At 39.9% G+C, this 17,324-nt stretch overlaps 1 protein-coding gene across 1 annotated transcript in view; it reads right to left on the reverse strand.

The window, feature by feature from the left end:
• The window catches only part of LOC133976389 (interleukin-1 receptor accessory protein-like 1), a 224,658-nt gene that overhangs the window by 2,076 nt on the left and 205,258 nt on the right, over positions 1-17,324 (reverse strand). The window contains 2 exon segments of the mRNA XM_062414587.1: positions 3,526-3,696; positions 14,595-14,741. Coding sequence (XP_062270571.1) covers positions 3,526-3,696; positions 14,595-14,741 — 318 coding nt within the window.

Genomic DNA, 17,324 nt, shown 5'->3' on the forward strand with positions numbered 1-17,324 from the left:
TAAACTGAAAGTAAATCTAACCCTCCCGGGGCCCTGGTAACACTTTATAGCTTTATAGATTAAATTCCTCCTTTCAGAGACCTCACAAGCTTTACAATCAAAGTGTTGCATGTGTAATAATTGATTCCCACATAAAAACAAAATCAACGCTAAATTACAGGGGGCAGGGAATCACTGTTGCCCTGCTCTCTATAGTTGAGTATAATTGATTTCCATCAAATTTCCTCAAGAAAAAAAAGCCCCTACTGATGAGTCACTAAGCTTGTGGTGCTAAATGAACAACTACAGAACTAACAGAAATGTAAATAGCTGAGCCAAAACTTGAAACATAGTTTTGACAAGTAACCCACTGGCTTTGCAGTGAGGTTGTATTTTACCCGATGGGAAAAATATGACCAGAAAGCTGCTTTGATTTTCAATGACATCAGCTTGTTCTAATATAACAGCAGCTACACTTCAGAGCTAAATTAGACGTTGTGACTTTTCAGTTGCATATAAACTAAGAGTACCATCATTGGCTGAATTATACAACTGACAAGTCATGCCTCTGTTTTCCTGATTGTATCCTCATTACACCTCGTTTCCTCCTGTTTCAAATCATCCTTGAATTTCATGTGTTAAAGTTGTATTTGAATATACAGGAGGAATCATGACACCAGGTGTTGAGTAGTCAATGTAGTGACAACATGTAGCTACAAACTACTACTACTAAGTTAAAGTCATAACAAAACATTTTTAACATATTTCTGGGGCTGACTGAACTGCTTTGATGCAGTTAACCCGTCAAAAAATAACTCATGTTAAAACGTATTCAATTTCATGTTTTGATAAAAGCTTCATAATTTTTCACTAATGATTGATGGTAAAAAAATGGTTCACTAATGCGTCATAGATTAATAATAGCAATGGCAACCTAGGCTGCTGACCATATTACTAATCTATGGATCATTAATTAGTAAGTTATTAACCACTAATGGCGTCATAATTAACAACTTATAAATTACTTATTGACTTGATCAGAAAATGTCGGTGTGTGTTGGCACGATCGTTAAAAATTGGGGGGGAAAGTACCTCTAAGTAGTCTTGTGTCATCCTGGAAATGATCATTGGTGAAACCTAAACATAGATATTTACATTCAAAGTAAGATAAAACAATTTGCAGAAAAGCATTTTAAAAAACAGTCATCTGTCATTGTGGGGACATGACTCTGGCATAAACTGTGTTTCTCAACTGGTGATTTACTGGTGATGGTGAAACGGTAATCGTGCCGACCAGTTTATTCCAGTTTAATATGGGACGTGTAGCATAAAAAAAGGCAAGGAAAAAGCTGTTTGATTTTTGGTGGTTCAGTTACTGCTATACATTATAAATACTGAGTGTAAAATAGATGTAAGGTGTTAACATGTTGAAAATAATCCAGCATACTGTGGAATAACACGTTACTTATCAGCAGCTCAGGAGAAGGCTTGTTGACATATGCTGAAACCCCAAATGGCCACGTGTTTATCTATAGCAGTGGATTATGCTTTATTATATCAACTGTTGAGATGCTAATACATTCCCAATGGGAACTAAATGTTTACACATAGACACAATAAGCCAGCGAGCTGTGTCGCCGAGCTGGAATAGCGACAGATGCACTTAAGATTCCTCTCAATCCTTGCGTTTTTATGCCATTTTTCCCATATTATAACAGTCCCCCAGCATCGAGCACATAATCACAGCAAGGGATTCGGTTTATAACCTTGGCACGGTGCCACTGAAGAGGAACATAATTAGTGATGGCGGTATGTGCGGGAAGACAGGCAGATGCAAGTATTCAAATGAAGGCCAACAACATAATGATATTATCAAACTCATCTGTGTGATGAGTTAATCAAAGATAAGCGCGGGGCATGGTGAGAGGCTCCATTAGAAATATACTGTGGCAAAACATGCATTAATATCCATGCATAAAGAGCTTTTTTTGGTTGTACAGCTGACATCATTACACAGCAGCATGCAGAGGTACACTTTGTATGGATCAGGAACATAGACTGTAATAATGGGGTTGGCTCTTTCTGCTAATTATGCTGCATGTGTAGGACAGACTATAATGCCTCCTCCCGCAGGCTTTACATACTGTAGATAACGCACTTTAAATAGTTGAGTATGACTGAAATCAAGTGCAGACCTCTTTTGGTGAGTATTATTTAAGGAATAGGAAGCCTAAACAGGTCAGGCAGCAGGAGGGGCTGCAGGGACTGAACTCTTGTTACAGATGTTTCGGAATATTTTGTAGATTTCTATCTGAGGCAAGCTGAACTGGGGTGCAGGAGTATTCAGACCTGTTAAAGAATGTTGAACTGAAAGTAAAACTCCTGCATTGAAAAATGTACCTCAGTAAAAGCATTGAGATTAAGTATAACCTGTATAATTTACTCAAAGTACTCATCCAAGTGTTATATTATTAAAGTCATATATTATTTTATAAATTACATTATGGACTTCTTATTACTAATGCATAACGTGCAGGCAGCATTTTGATGTTGCAGCTGGTGTAGTAGCTGATGTAGTATAAAAATATAACATTATCTCTACAGTGTGGTAGAGTAGAAGTATGAATTAGCACAACTAAGTATAAAGGACAACCAAGGAGGCTAACTTTTACTCAACCCTCAACCCAAAAATGTGTTTTTCTTATTGTTGCTCCAATTAGATGTTTGAGCTTCAACACTTATAATTGGACATTTCAACCTATCTTTCTCAATTTATCCAATTATTTCAGCCATTTACTTTAATCTAACTAAATCTGCCATTTATACAGTACTTTCAAGTAACTATTTCAACCATCCATTAACCCATCGACTTTTTAGCATTTTCTCTCAGTAGTTAAACTTCTCTGTGTGCTTGTCAACTCCTTATCACGCGACACATACTGTGCAGGTGTTACAGCTGACTAAATATGTGGATATGTTACTTAAATCTATTTGTAATTTCTTTGTCTTTTAATTAGGTAAGCTACTTTTCACATACCCCCTGGCAAGTGCAGAAGCACCTCCATGGATACACATACTCCTGGTTGGGAATCACTGCTTTTAGGACTGCAACAATTAAAAAAGTGCAGCTGTTTGTTCTGAGTTGTAGGGTTTAGGATGGTTTTGTCATTCTTATGTGATGGCTGTGTTGTCATGTGGCATAGTTGCAACTAGGCCCCCTTTTTAGTGCAAACAAGCAATAAAGACTAAGTAGAGACTGTTATCAGCAGTTGTTTTTAACTACTTTTTGTAATTTTCCCTCCAAAATTTAAACTGAAGAACCCTTAAATGCCCCCTTTCAGTTGACTGATCCACTTCAGCTAAGCCAGGAGTTAGAAAGATAATATCATGATGATCAAATTAACACAACGTCTAGTTATGCCACAACACAAATGCGTAACAGAAAACAACAAACAAGGCATGTCACCACGGCACTGACAACACGAGCAACACCAAGCGACAAAACATTCGACACAACGTGACAGCGCCGCGAGAGAGAGAGCTTACTTCCTGTGGGGATCAAGTCCCTGTCTGGAATGAAGAGTTTATACCCATAATGCTTCTCCAGCACGTCGGGGAGGATCTCCAGGGCAAAGCGCTCCTCCTCTCGGGTCTCCTGGCTCCACTGGTCCGGGTCCACTTTTGTGTAGGACAGGTAAGCGTCGTAGTCCTTGTTATCTGCAAATAGAGGGAGGTGAGACAGAGACACACAACTAGGTGAAATGTCACAACTCCTGTTATCCGCCAGGCAAATCAGCGAGGTTTGTAAGCTGAGTCTTTATTGTCGTCAGATCCTTGGAACCAGACCCTTTCATTTAGTTTTATAATCCCTGCTATAAAGCAGGTGCAGACAGAGAATAATAAAGCCTCGGGCTCAGCACTCTCAATAAAAGCAAGTCTGTTCTCTTGAATACCTGCATCCCTTCATGTATGGGCTTTTAAAATGCTCCCAAAACCATTCTGTTTCAATTAAATGCTTTTATAATTTGGATGTAATTTTTCCTGCTTTGGTCAGCAGAGTTTTGCGCTGCTACACCCCAGATGCTCACCATCTATATTCATACTGGTGTGCAGAGAGCGGTTCATTCACTGGGAGACTTCATTGAGACAGGACGCTTCCATTACACTGACCTCTGGGCACCTCGGCCCATCTGAGTGCTTTTCATTACCGCTATGTCCCCACCGACGAATAATGTTACCTTGATAGCTACTTTGCCCACCGCAGGCAAAACAAATTAGACTCCAGCCTGAGCTAAATGCCCAACACTGCCCGCTAGGCCGACACATGGCGTGGCTCCATCACCCACATGAAAGCTCTGATTGATGACGGATTTTGAAAGGACTGAGTGGAGAGAGGGAAAGTGAGTCGCCGGGGCAGACTTTAATGTTTCGTCTCAAGCTGGAGCACCCCTGTACAATGAGTCAGGCGGGTGGAAATTGAAGAAATAGAAGTGAGATATCCCAGAGCCTCTGACTACAGGAAGGAGATAACAGCTTTTGGCAGCTCCAGTAACAGCTCAGCTCCAGTGCTGTGCTCAAAGCACACTGAACAACCAAACCTCCTCATTAATAATGAGTGATTTGGTCCTTGACCGAGAGTTTGAGGCTGTTATTCTTCTTTTTTGACATCACAGCCACACTTCACTTTGGACTTGCTTGGTCAGTTTTATATTTTTTTCCACATACCACTCCTGTTTTTTTGCCATGTAGATATAATATGTATGTGGCTATAAATATTAAGACACTGTCTACATATTTATGTACTTTTGATCTTGGGCTGCTTTTTTCATTTGAACAAGGCAATTTAGCTTTTATGCTACAGCATACAATGACATTTTAGACAACTTCCAACTAGTACTGCAACAATCAGTCAATTAATTGATTAGTTAATCAACAGAAAATTAATAGTCAACTACAACAACTTTGTGTATATTTTTATATAGAAAATGTTTTCCTGTGATATGGTATCAACCTTTTGACATTTGGAGATTTCTGTAAGAATTACATCCACATGCACGGAAGTAGAAGGCATGGCTTGAGAGTGTTTCAGACCATTTGAAAATAAAGTACAGGGAATGTAATGTCGCCCAAAGAAAGCAAAGAAATAGAGTGTGAAGTTATTAAATCAGCGCTGTGGTCTATCAGAAGTTGGAGAGACACACAGAAGTCAAGCAGAGAGTGCCATGAAAGCAGGTCCTTGCAGCTGAGCCACTTGGAGTTGTCGACTCTACTGCGCTCCATAATGAGGGAAGAGATTGGGGCTGCTTTCAACAGACTTCAGCTCGCCGATTGATGCTTTCAAGATAGAAATCGAACCCTTTTGTCAGAGGCTCGAGGGGTTAGAGAAGGGGCTGGTCTGCATGGATTGTCATGTAGCTAAACTTGAAGCTACAAATTGTGTAATAAAGGAAAACAAAGAGATTCAAAAGAAAACGGAGAGGTTGGAAATACTCGGCAAAAAGTTCAATCTCATGTGCTTGGCTTGAAAAGCAATACTAAGAAGAGTGATCCCATTGCCTTTATGACTAATTCTTTTAAGGGGATCTTCTGAGGGGAGCTCACATGTGAACCAGCTGTAGAAATTGGACACAGGATTGGTTTGGTGCTCAGGTTGAGACCCAGACCTATGATTGTGAGAATGTAGAGATATCAGGCGAAAGAGGCAATTTTGAAGCTGGCAAGAGGCAGGGGAGAGGTTTTCTTTTAGGCATGCAAGGGTTTTGCAAAGCATTTCCTGATGTGCCACCTGAAATCTCCAACAGGAGAGCCCAATTCGACGACATCAGAGGCACATACTACTGTACTTATCGTTACCTATAAGGGTGCAGTGAAGCTGAGACTTATTACAAAAAAGTAATCGGTCCTGCAGCTCAAGCTGGAATTGAGGTGTTTAATGACTGACATATTGCTGAGATCTGATAGATGGTGGGATGATGCCTTTAAGGAGAGCAAGAAATGGAATACACATTAATTATTATGAATTGGAATGAATTGCTGTATTAGTTAACTTGTTTGTAGAGGCCAATTGCTACTGGTCCTTCAGTTACTTACACAATTATTTATTTAGCTGCTGTTATTTGTTCATTAACTGCAGTATGAGTAAGTTAAATTCATGTTTCTCAGAGGCCAATTTCCACTATCTACTGTTATCTATCTGTCTACTGTTGTTCATTTCTCCTACAGGGACAAAATGTGATTAGTTAGATAGATATGGCTTTGGTGGATCTAATTTTAACAGTGACTATTATTTGATTATGGGTTGGAGATACCAGTACGCACCGTTCATTAAGTGTAGTGAAAAGGACGCATGTATAGCAAACCATGTGTGTTTCAGTGTATGTGATTGAGTGCAGAAGGAAGGGAAAACAACATGCAATAAATCACCATCTTAATGTCAACTAAGTTTCTATGGAAATGGTTAAAATTGTCTCACGTAGGCTAAATATTTGCAGAAATGGAGTGACTGACATAACAAAAATATTATCAAGTGATATTTACTTGTTAGCAATATCTGAAACTCACCTACACGACACATTAAGTGATGCAGCAATGGGTATTAAGGAGTATGGTACATATAGGAAAGACAGGGATGCATGTGGGGGTGGTGTAGCAGCATATATTAAAAATCAAATACCAGCCAAAGTGAGATATGATTAAATGCTGCTGATACTGTGGTACCTTTGTTGCAAATTAATTTACCACATTTGAAACTTTTGCTATTAAGTGTTAGGTTATGCGTGTGATCTTGATAATTATTATTTATTTTTTAGCTGATTTACATGTTGACAGGAATATGTTGCACTGTGCACTTAATGATAAGCTGCAGGCTATAACTAATGCATGACATTTAATGCAGATAGTGGATAAACCTACAGGAGTGAGCATACAGAAAGATGAGTTCAAAAGTTCAACTTGTATTAATCATGTATTTACAAATTTGAGTCATTTGTATTCAAATGAAATATCAATCCCGGTAGGGGGTAGTGATCATTTATTTAGTGGTGCCTGTAAGACAGACAAAGGTTCAGGGGATCAATGAAGGCATTTTGTCAAGAGTCATTTATAAATAATGATGTTAAAAATATATAGTCTTTAAATGTGTTATTCATGCAAATGACCAATTAGAAAGCAGACAGTCAGGAACTTGTGATCACTCTGGGTAGATGACGAATTGAACAAAGAAGTTGTGCAGTTTAGTAAATGGCACGAATCCTGCCCAGTATATGGAAGTGGAAGGGAAACTCTTGGCTAAACCAGGACAAATTGCCAATTATTTTAATGATTATTTTCATGATAAGGTAAACAAGTTGAGGATTGTTTACCTGAGAATACTAATTACGGATTTAATAATGAAGAATGAAATGAAAACAGTTATAGTTACAGATGTTAAGTGTCTGCTTAATAAATGCAAAGACAGAGCAGCAGGTGTAGGCAATTTCATATGAAATGTCTTAAATTTGTTGCTAATTTAATTACTGTTCATGTCAGTCGTATCATTAATTTGAGTGTTGAAAAAAACCCCATCTTTGTCCACAGGCATGGAAGAAGAAAAAAGTGATTCCGCTTTTAAAGAATCCAGCTGCACCATTTTCTGGTACAAATATCCACCCTGTAAGTTTGTTAGCAACTTAATAATAACTTAATAATAAATGAATAATAATAACTGAAAACACATATTATCAACATGCTTGTATGTCTGGTCATTCTACATGCAAGGCTCTGACACAAGTGAGCATGATAAATAGATTAGAATGTGAATTACATAGAATGTTCGCGGGTGTGTCTTGTGTTTCTCACTGTTCCTCTCTTCTGTATGGGCTTGATTGTTAATTAAATCTGTTTGTTGTGTTTATGTGCCAAAAGTGTGCATGAGTATGTGTGACTGTATGAGTTGTTCACCTCAGGAAGAATAGCCAATGCTTATGGTGATCCTCATAAAGAGAGAAAGAAAATGAACTCATTTGTTTTCACTATTTTCTGACATTTCATAGACATTTTATATATCAGGGCAGTTAGAGAAATTCTCTAGACTGTAGTTTGGTTTTGGTGGTCACAATTCTGAAAAGCAACCTAGAAAAATTCAACAGCATTGTCTCTTTTCAGAAACAGTGTCTTGGTTACTCAGAATAATCCACAGTAAAGAAATATAGTCCCTATGAAAATTGTTGAAATATAAAGTTATTGTTTGTTTTGAGCGGGATAAATTACATTTTTGTGAACTTATCCTTTAAAATCACAACAATCCTGACATGCCAGTTCAACTGCACTTACTTAACCACAGATCAGATATAATGCATGTCATATTTTGGAATTATGTTAATCAGGAAAAAAATAATTGATGTGTTTCTTTATTCGTGAAAACTATGAAGTCACAAAACAAGGGAAGAATGTGAATGGGGGACACTGCAGTGCGGATACATCCTTTGAGGTAAACTCATCAGAGACACAAGCTGGCTTTAGATATATGAGTTCCTTGATATGAGTCTTCATTACGACTGTAGCACTTCTGCTTTCTAGTGGCCACCTGCAGTGCAGGAACCATGAGGTGATGTTTAACCCATCAAGATGCTGGAAGAGAAAAGAGCTGAAGATGAGGAAATCAGTAGAGAAAATGAAGAGAGTAGATGGGTTTAAGAGGAAGGATTTAGGGATCAATTCTGAGAACAGCATCCCATTTCTGTAGCTTCTCTCTATTTTACAGCCTTGCCTCTCTCTCTCTGTCTGGGCTGTGAGACCGTCAACAAGATTCACTCACCTCCTAGAGGGTAATCTTGATATTTGGCAAGCGCGTACCACTCTAATATGACACCATGTAATTAATCTAACTAGTTTTTATAACATGGAATTCATTTTACAACATCAGGGGCATGTAAAAAAAAAAAGTAACTTTATAATCACTTAGCATAACTTATTCTGGGTCGCATATTCTGCTTCACAGTGACATAAATCTCGCTCTCTGTGTTTCTCTGGTAGTTTTTACACGAAAGCTGTGTGGGCAGATCAAGGGCTATTTTAGTGGAGCTGATTCACTCGTCTGTGGTGCGAAAGAGAGAGGAGGGAGAGGCTGAGGGTGAATCTCGAAGGCGGAATGACCCTCCTCTTGCATCTTGAGGAGTCACTCCTAACTGGAGACCGTTGAGGTGTATCTGTGAGCGCAGCACACCTCCAAAACTGCGGCCAACATTTTGCACTCATCCGTCCTACACGCCGACTGCAAAGGTAGCTGCTTGACTGACTCTCGCTGCCTGAGATGGAGGGGAGAGAGGATGGGGGGGAGGGGAGAGATAATATATGCATGTGCATAGAGAACCCACAGTTAGATTGTGAACTCTTGAACTTGCGGTGGAGAGCGCCAAGAGAGTTGGAGGCGTAATCTCTGGGATATCTCGGGGATCCATTACATTTAATGGAGAGTAGATTGGAACGTAACACACATACTTAACTCTGAAGCTACAAAAGCACATGGGGTGGACTGCTAATGAGTAGCTGAGCAGTTTTTTTTTTTTTTAAACATACGGTTTTGTTTTTCAATAATTTGATTTAGCCAGTAGAATATGGCTTTGCATCAGACAGCAGAAAGCAGACTGCTGTTGAGATGCAGTAATTGAATTTTGTTTAAAAATCAAGTTTGGTCCTTGGTGCTTTACTTGTATGCAATGTGATTTTCTGGGCTCTGTTCATCATATTTACACATTTTCTCATATAGCGCACATAGTCTAGTCTCATCGATATAAATGGAGTAGACTAAGTATTAGAAGCACACAACACCACTGAACAGCATCTCAAGCAGCCTTTAAAATAACCATAAGGTTGAATCACCTTTATACAGCAGGTTCAACAAAAACTGAACTGAATGATTAATTGCAGGGCACTTATACTAGACTGTATTAGCTTTAGCTAATGGTACCTAATTAACTGGCAACTGAGTGTACAAGGGCTAACGATTATTTCTGTTACTAGTTTCTTTCCCCCATATATAAAATGTCAGTCAGGTCATACTTATTCATCTGGTCTATAATTTCAGCATGATTTTCTAATAGGTTCCTGGAAAGTTTCCTGGACAGTTTCCTGGAAAGAATTGTATAATTTGGTACTAATCTAATCATTATAAATAAATACAATTGGTCCAGTTTTATTCCAAATAACTGCTGGTTGTATCTAAAGAATGTTTTAGTCAGTGTGCAGCAGGTCAGCTGCAAGAATGGGAAATTTGCCAAATGCAAACACACAACTCAACACTGGGAGATTTACATTTCAAACAATGAATAAATCATGAATTCATATTTACTTGATTTTTAATTTACCCTTTTTTTCAAGGACATTTGGGTTTTCATGCACCAAATTAAAAGGTTCTGTCTGGCAAACGTCCCACAAATATATAAGGACAGCGACATCTACAAATTGATTATTTTGTCCAACCAACAATGACTTAAAGATCGACCAATACATTGACAAATTGTTTAAAATTAAGTTTCCATTCAATATTTTTATCCCTGATGATCAATATCTCACCCTCACAGAAAATATTTCGTCTAAACTCAGCAGTTGTCGTCTTCCTTTAAGTACATGTGAATGATCATTCTGGAGGAACAGCATTCCACTTGACCTTCTGATTACGAATGATCTCCTGTGGTGTTTACCTCTGCATCTTAAATATGCAAATTAAACGGGATACATTACAGTTGCTATGCGTGCGGGATGTGAAAACTATTAATGCTCGGTATCGCCAAACCGCACTGAACACAGACGGAGCCTCATAATTCCACGCCGCACTGACAACCCTGACATTCATATTTATGGCAGAGTGTTGATGAGTTCCCACCTCCTTGACAAGCTAGCTCGGCTGTTGTCATCATGAAGCCTATTATTGATTCCACTGACACCCACACAATGTGACAACTGAGTGGTCTTTAACTAAATTGCGCCCCTGACAAATAGCTGACAGTCCGTCCTATTGTTACGTAAAGCTTACAATTTTACAACTGGCAGAAGAGGGAGGCAGGCATTCAATTAGTTATTCGAGTGGCCACAATGAAGCACAAGCACTTTCTTGGCAGCATGTGCAGAGTTATGCAGGAGAAAAAAAAAATCTCGGTGCATCCCAGACTTTGGCTTAAGGACTTTACTGATGAAAAATGTCCTGTGAGAAGAGTAAGTGTCCTCATCTTCTGTATCCGAGTCTCCCATTTCACTGTAGACTGTCCTCCACAGAAGGTAATGTGGATGGTGAACTTTGACCCCTGATGGGCTCAACTGCTTATGCAGGTTGATCTGACCTATGTTGGCTATAAAAGGACCGATCATGTATAGTTTATTTGTTTGCTGGAAAAGTATGAATACTCTGAGCCGCTATCTTCTAAGGGATGTCATGTGAACTTTGCATTTACGGCATACAATATATTATCCTTCGACCTCTCAAATGCTGTGTATGTGTGTGTTTATTTCTTGAAGTGCCAGGTGATTGCAGGCAATTTCCATCACAGTGTGTGCAACTATATCTTGCATGCAGCTACTTCTCCCTGTCAGTGCAGTGGTTACCATAGAGATGGGATCTTGGTTAACCAACTCCTGCCATTGCTTAGCGACAGTTTTTTTCCCCTTCTTCCCCCTGCTCAACTGGCAACCATTTCAAGTTTGGTTCCTATTAATTGGCTAAACCTTCCCTGTTCACCTACAGGATACTGTCATTGGAGCCCGGAGAAGCAGGTGTGAGCGCATGCATGCCCGTGAAAATGTGTGCTCCAGAGGTGGCAGTGAAGTGATCTAATCGACCGCGGCGTGGAGGAAAGTATCAGGGGTCTCCTGAGAGCTCTGGAGGCAGCGTGCTGTGTCTTATTGAACCTGATCCCCTTATACTGGGGAGCAAATTGAAAATCTGTTTCTCTCTCCAAGCACTCACTCGGGTTGCACAATTAAAGGAGACAATTGCTGTTTGGCATTAAGTTCAAAGCCTGACATTTTTTTCCCCCCCTTTTTCAACACAACTGCCTCTGGGCCATCCATTACGGCAAAGCTCCGCTTTCCGGGGCCGGAAGCCCAACACAGCCAGAGGTAATGACTTTCACTGAAATGTCTGATGTAGCAGCCATCACAGTGTGAGGAGAAGAGCTGGGTATAGAATACGTTTTACCTTTTAACGCTCATAACTCTCTCGCTGTCTCTCTTTCCACAACGTACAGTCTCTCAGCCTCTCCGAACTAATCTCATTGCCCCAGAATTCATTGCAGCGCTGCTACTTGAGAGACTCATTACGGGGGAATCAAATTAAAACTTGCTCCTTGTCTCAGTTTGATGCATTCTCAAGCCAAGACTCATCCACCAGGCCCAATCAAAGTGATTTTTTTTTCTTTTTCTATTGCTGATGGGGTCTCAGAGTTAATGTTTTTGTCTGGCACAGGGACTGTGTTTTGATTTGCTTTATAGAGAGTGTTCAACAAAATATATTATCCTTTCACTCTTGCACTGTCCTCATGGACAGTTTGCATGCACACACATGGGAACGCATGAAAAGTAGCCTACACACATACAGAACTGTTCCTGAACTTGGAAGCAGTAATGTCTGCTTTTCCGTGTGTTCCAGAGCTTATTTTGTGATGGAGCTTTGTTGAAATTGGCTTTAACTTATCTACTTAAGTTAAAGAAACCCTATATATGCTATACCTTTTTTAACAACTCCAGATAATCAGCCTTATGTTACCACATTTAGCACAGTGGGGCAACAACTTCCCCTTCAGGAAAAAAATAAATTGCACTACTTCGGCCATGTTTTTTGGCCATTCTTTTATATATTTTGGGGAATTTTATGCCTTTATTGGACAGCTGGGAGATAATAGTCAACAAGGGGACAGAGAGATAGGGAGTGACATTTAAAAAAGGGCCAGAATCCAACTCTGGATGTTGCAGTTATGTGGGTTCCCAGTAGGCTACTGGTGCATGCCAACTTTAGCCATGTTTTGGGAAAACTGGACAAAAAACTGGAGCCTGTTTATAAGTGTACTATTTACTATTTAATCGTCATAATAGAGAATAAAATTAGTGTCCATGTGACAACTTTCCAGACTTCCTCCTGCAATTATTTTGAACTGCTATGTATCTGATAAGCATTCAAAATTATGGATGAATTAATCAAACTTCCCACTGGTACCCGAAGCAAAATGCTCCCAATAATTAAAAACAGGGAGCTTGTTTAGGTGCAATAAGCATGGCAAAGGCATCTGCAAAGAGGAAAGTGTTCAACTTAAACCTGGGCATCGGTACACTTGATTGACAGACTGTATAGACAGTTTGAAATTAGGTTTTTTTTGTTAAATACACCCAGGACTCCTGATATGCAGTATTGATACAGAATCAATTATCCTGATGAAACACAGTAAATTGAATTGAACTGAGGCTCACCCTTGTGTTTTAACACAGTGTTATTGTTGCTCTGAATGCCTGCTTACTGTCTTTTGCGGCTATGTTGCGTTCTCGTTTTTTGAGGCTATTGTAATTGGAGAATTTGCTGTCTGTGTCTTGTCTGTAATTAATTTCTCTGAGGATGATGTAGCTACATTTACAGGGTGAAATAATATAAACACCTCAGGGATTTAAAGTCTCAAGTAACTGCATCAGGATCACACACATTGCTACTAAGGTGTTTCATATTAGGCTGAATGCCATTAAGCAGATGTCTGGCAATCAGCACTATGAAATTTGAGTTTTCAAAGCAACACGAGACAACTGAGAGCCCAAGGAACAGCAGGCGCATCAGTCAAAATCAATTCAAAATGAATTAGTATGTCATGGGGAAAGTCTCTGAAATCGTGACAAGATATGGAGAGATAAATAACATAACGGTAACATATTCAGCTTACTGCTTCACAGCGGCAAAATTAAAGTTCTTACATTATTTTTTCTGTCTATATTCAGCTTGCTACCCTCTGGAATAATAATAAGACAAACACACAACCAAATGTAAACCCGAATGCAAAGCACCACCAAAGCTAAACTCTGCAGCTTTGCCTGGTGGAGGCTCTGAAACGGGAATGGTTTGAAATCCTGAACTTCATTACCCGCAAGTCAAGCATTGTGGTGCCAGGAAGCAGCACTCAGCATGAAAAGTCTGACTTGTGACTACTGCTGGCTTGTAGTTACTTTTCACAAGGATGCAAATATGACAGGAAAGAAAAGCATATCAAAGATTGGAGTCTTTTGCTCCTGTTTAGAAGACAGTTTAAAGAATATTTCGTGTACAATTTTTTGATTTAGCTGTTGCGGTGCGTTGAGAAGATGCCCTGAAATTGACAACAGAATTTCTGAGTAAAGAATTGATGAGAGGTTCTTTTTCTGGTGCAGCCACTGATAAAACAGGTGTATATTTACATAAAAATGGTGCCACATGCAGTTTTAGGATATGAAAAACAGCCCAGGTGTTTTCTGAGTAAAAATAAATATGCGCTCCTGTGTAGCTCAGCATGCAGAGCAGTGCTGATACTGCTCAGGTATGAGATTTGACACACATTGAGGAAAGAAAAGATGCTTTCACAGCAGTGGAAGGTGATTTCATAAGAAAAAAGGTGAACGTTATCTCATCTTACCTCCATCTATATCCTCACTGCCAAAGTGATTCCTGTAGAAGAGCATGAGCTCGATCCTGTAGCACTTGTACAGCGTCACCAGACAGATCAACAGCATCAGGATGGCTCCCAGACCTCCGGCCAGCTCCACCGTGTACATAAGCTCGGCTAATATGGCAAACACAGTGACAGGGAGGGAAAGATAGGGAGAGAAAAGTCTACTTTAATATGATTTCAACATCATTTGTTTAAGCGAAACCAAGAAAGGAATCACTAGTTACATTAGTGATAGCTTACTTTCCATTTACATGAAAATCATACAGTGTGAAAAACTGTCTATATGAACTGTGATTTTTACATTCTATGATTATTGCAGTTGCGCGGCCAAATGTATTCTTTTTGAAGCAAATGTGTTTAATATATTTTATAAAAGAGAAAAAGGACTGTGTAAGTGTAAGAGGAGGGAGGAGGCTCGAATGAGGAAACACCAGAACATCCTATATGAACGTCATTTATTTTAACTGACACCTTTAATTCTTGTAATGCTTTGAGTGCTGCTTTGAAACCGCATCACGACTATTTTATACCAACATACAAACGACAGAAACAAATGCGAAGTGCCTGCTGTTTCATGACCCGCCGACGATGATGATTGTGTAAAATAAAACTTTTGAATTCTGCCTCCAGCCCTCAGACATCCATGCATACTGTTATTTTTTTAAATGAATGAAAAAAAATAGGTTTAACATACATCTTGTGTCACACTAAAATTTATACTGTCACATTTATCACTTAAATGTTTTTTCAGGATCTTACAGCAAATATTTGATGCTGCGAGATATTCATTCTCCTTTTCTATTGTCAGAGTTGTACATTTCAACATCACAGTTTTCTCATCAATCTTATATCTCTGCTCTGCACTGAAATTGCAGCAAAACACAACTATATTTTAGAAAATCGATACAAGCGAAATGATGCATGATGTAGTCGTGATAGGTAAGAATAAGTTGCCCCTGCTGTTGGTGCCAGATTTCATGTTTTGAAATGACTTTGGCAATGGCATACCTCCACATTTGTTTGAAAATAGCTTTTATGCATCTCCTGCAGCAGTATTTATTCAGCCTGTGTTTGTGTCAGCCTTTCATGCCTCTCCTCTCCATCTTGTCACATTGCTTATATGCTCATTGTGACTGGATTGTATCCAGATGACACTTCTATACCTGTCACTTAACGCCTCCTGGCTGGATTGGATAATAAAAAAACTCACATTGAGGCAACTGCCGCGACAATAGCATGCGACAGATCAGACGGCCACACTTATGAAGATCGGTTACATGTGTGTGCTGCTGCAAAGACGTGCGAGAAGAAGAAAAAAGCTCTCGGCTGTTAGTTGAAGCGGCTGTTCATCATCAGATCGAAGCGGTCCACTCTCCCCGCCATCCGTCATCACCGTCGTCTGACGTGAACTCATGAAAAGCATCAGTGGAAGCTGAATTCAATGAACTGTTGGACTTCACTGTTAATATTTCATGATTATTTTCGATGTGGTTACTTGTGGTGTTTTAAGAAAGGTCCACAAGACACAAATATTCAGTAGAAGTCACTGTTGCTGTTACTAAGGAGGATGAGAGGTGATATTTTACACTACAGGGCAATGGACTCCATTAGTCCACGGTCTACTAACTTTCCTTGAAAACCAAGTCGTTTGCTTTGTCTTTTCACGATCTCGTCTCTTTTTCAAGGTTTTTTTTTATTTATTTATTTATTTTTTTACAGTGTTTTCTGTCGGATGTCACTCCATCTTTTGCAATTGAATATTTTCTCTTGGCTACGCCTCACAAAATCTGGGTGGTCAGCCTTCATTGGCTGACTAATGGACAACAGTAAAAGGCTGGACTCGCCGCACACACACACACACACACACACACACACAAACACGGACAGAGAGAGGACTCGCGCGCATCACCATCCATCACCGACGCACATTTAACCTCGTTGGAGTGCGCGTTGCCCATCCCACTGCAGCGGCCATCAGGCTGACAGCTCCCATGATGAAGGATGGTGTTCTGGAAAGCTAACGAGCGTGGCCCGCCCCGCTTCATCACGCCTGTCCAGGCGACGACCTTCAGCCAAACTCTCGGACGGACACACACACACGTACGCAAACAAGAGAGCAAACAAACTCGGGGGCACCATGTAGACTCTGACTTCTTGTCTCAGATTCTCTCTCCCACTCGGCCTGGGAATCATCCTGAATTAGTGTACTTTTCTATGAGAGGTGCTGCGGCTGACAAGCACTGCAAAAATAGCTGGAACCAGGCAACTCCACTTCTCCCTGACTTCCTCTTCACTGTCCCCTCCACCTCCTCTCTGCACTCCTGCCTCAGTGAACACTGCTTCTATCCTCAGATATCTGGACAGTCTAACGAGCCAGCTGCTCCTCAAGCAGCAGAGATTACAGTGAAGGAGGCCAATTCCTCTCTGCCTGGCATCCATATATTGTAGCAGCGCTGCACTGGGACAGATTAAGACAAATTAGCTTCTGACGACTAGAAGGCTGGATTTGATGGAGCCACATGGCATCAGGCGATACATCACCCGTTTCTCTCTCTCTATTTCTGCATCTTTCTCTATCTAGGCATGGAGATAAAAGGGAGAAAAAGGAAAAAGACAGTAGTGGTTGCACTGTAAAATTAAAGAAAAAAATATGTCTGCTGCTTATCATGTTCCAAAATCAAGACTCTACATAAC

The sequence above is a fragment of the Scomber scombrus genome, chromosome 24, assembly GCF_963691925.1.
Source record: "Scomber scombrus chromosome 24, fScoSco1.1, whole genome shotgun sequence".
Lineage (NCBI taxonomy): Eukaryota > Metazoa > Chordata > Actinopteri > Scombriformes > Scombridae > Scomber > Scomber scombrus.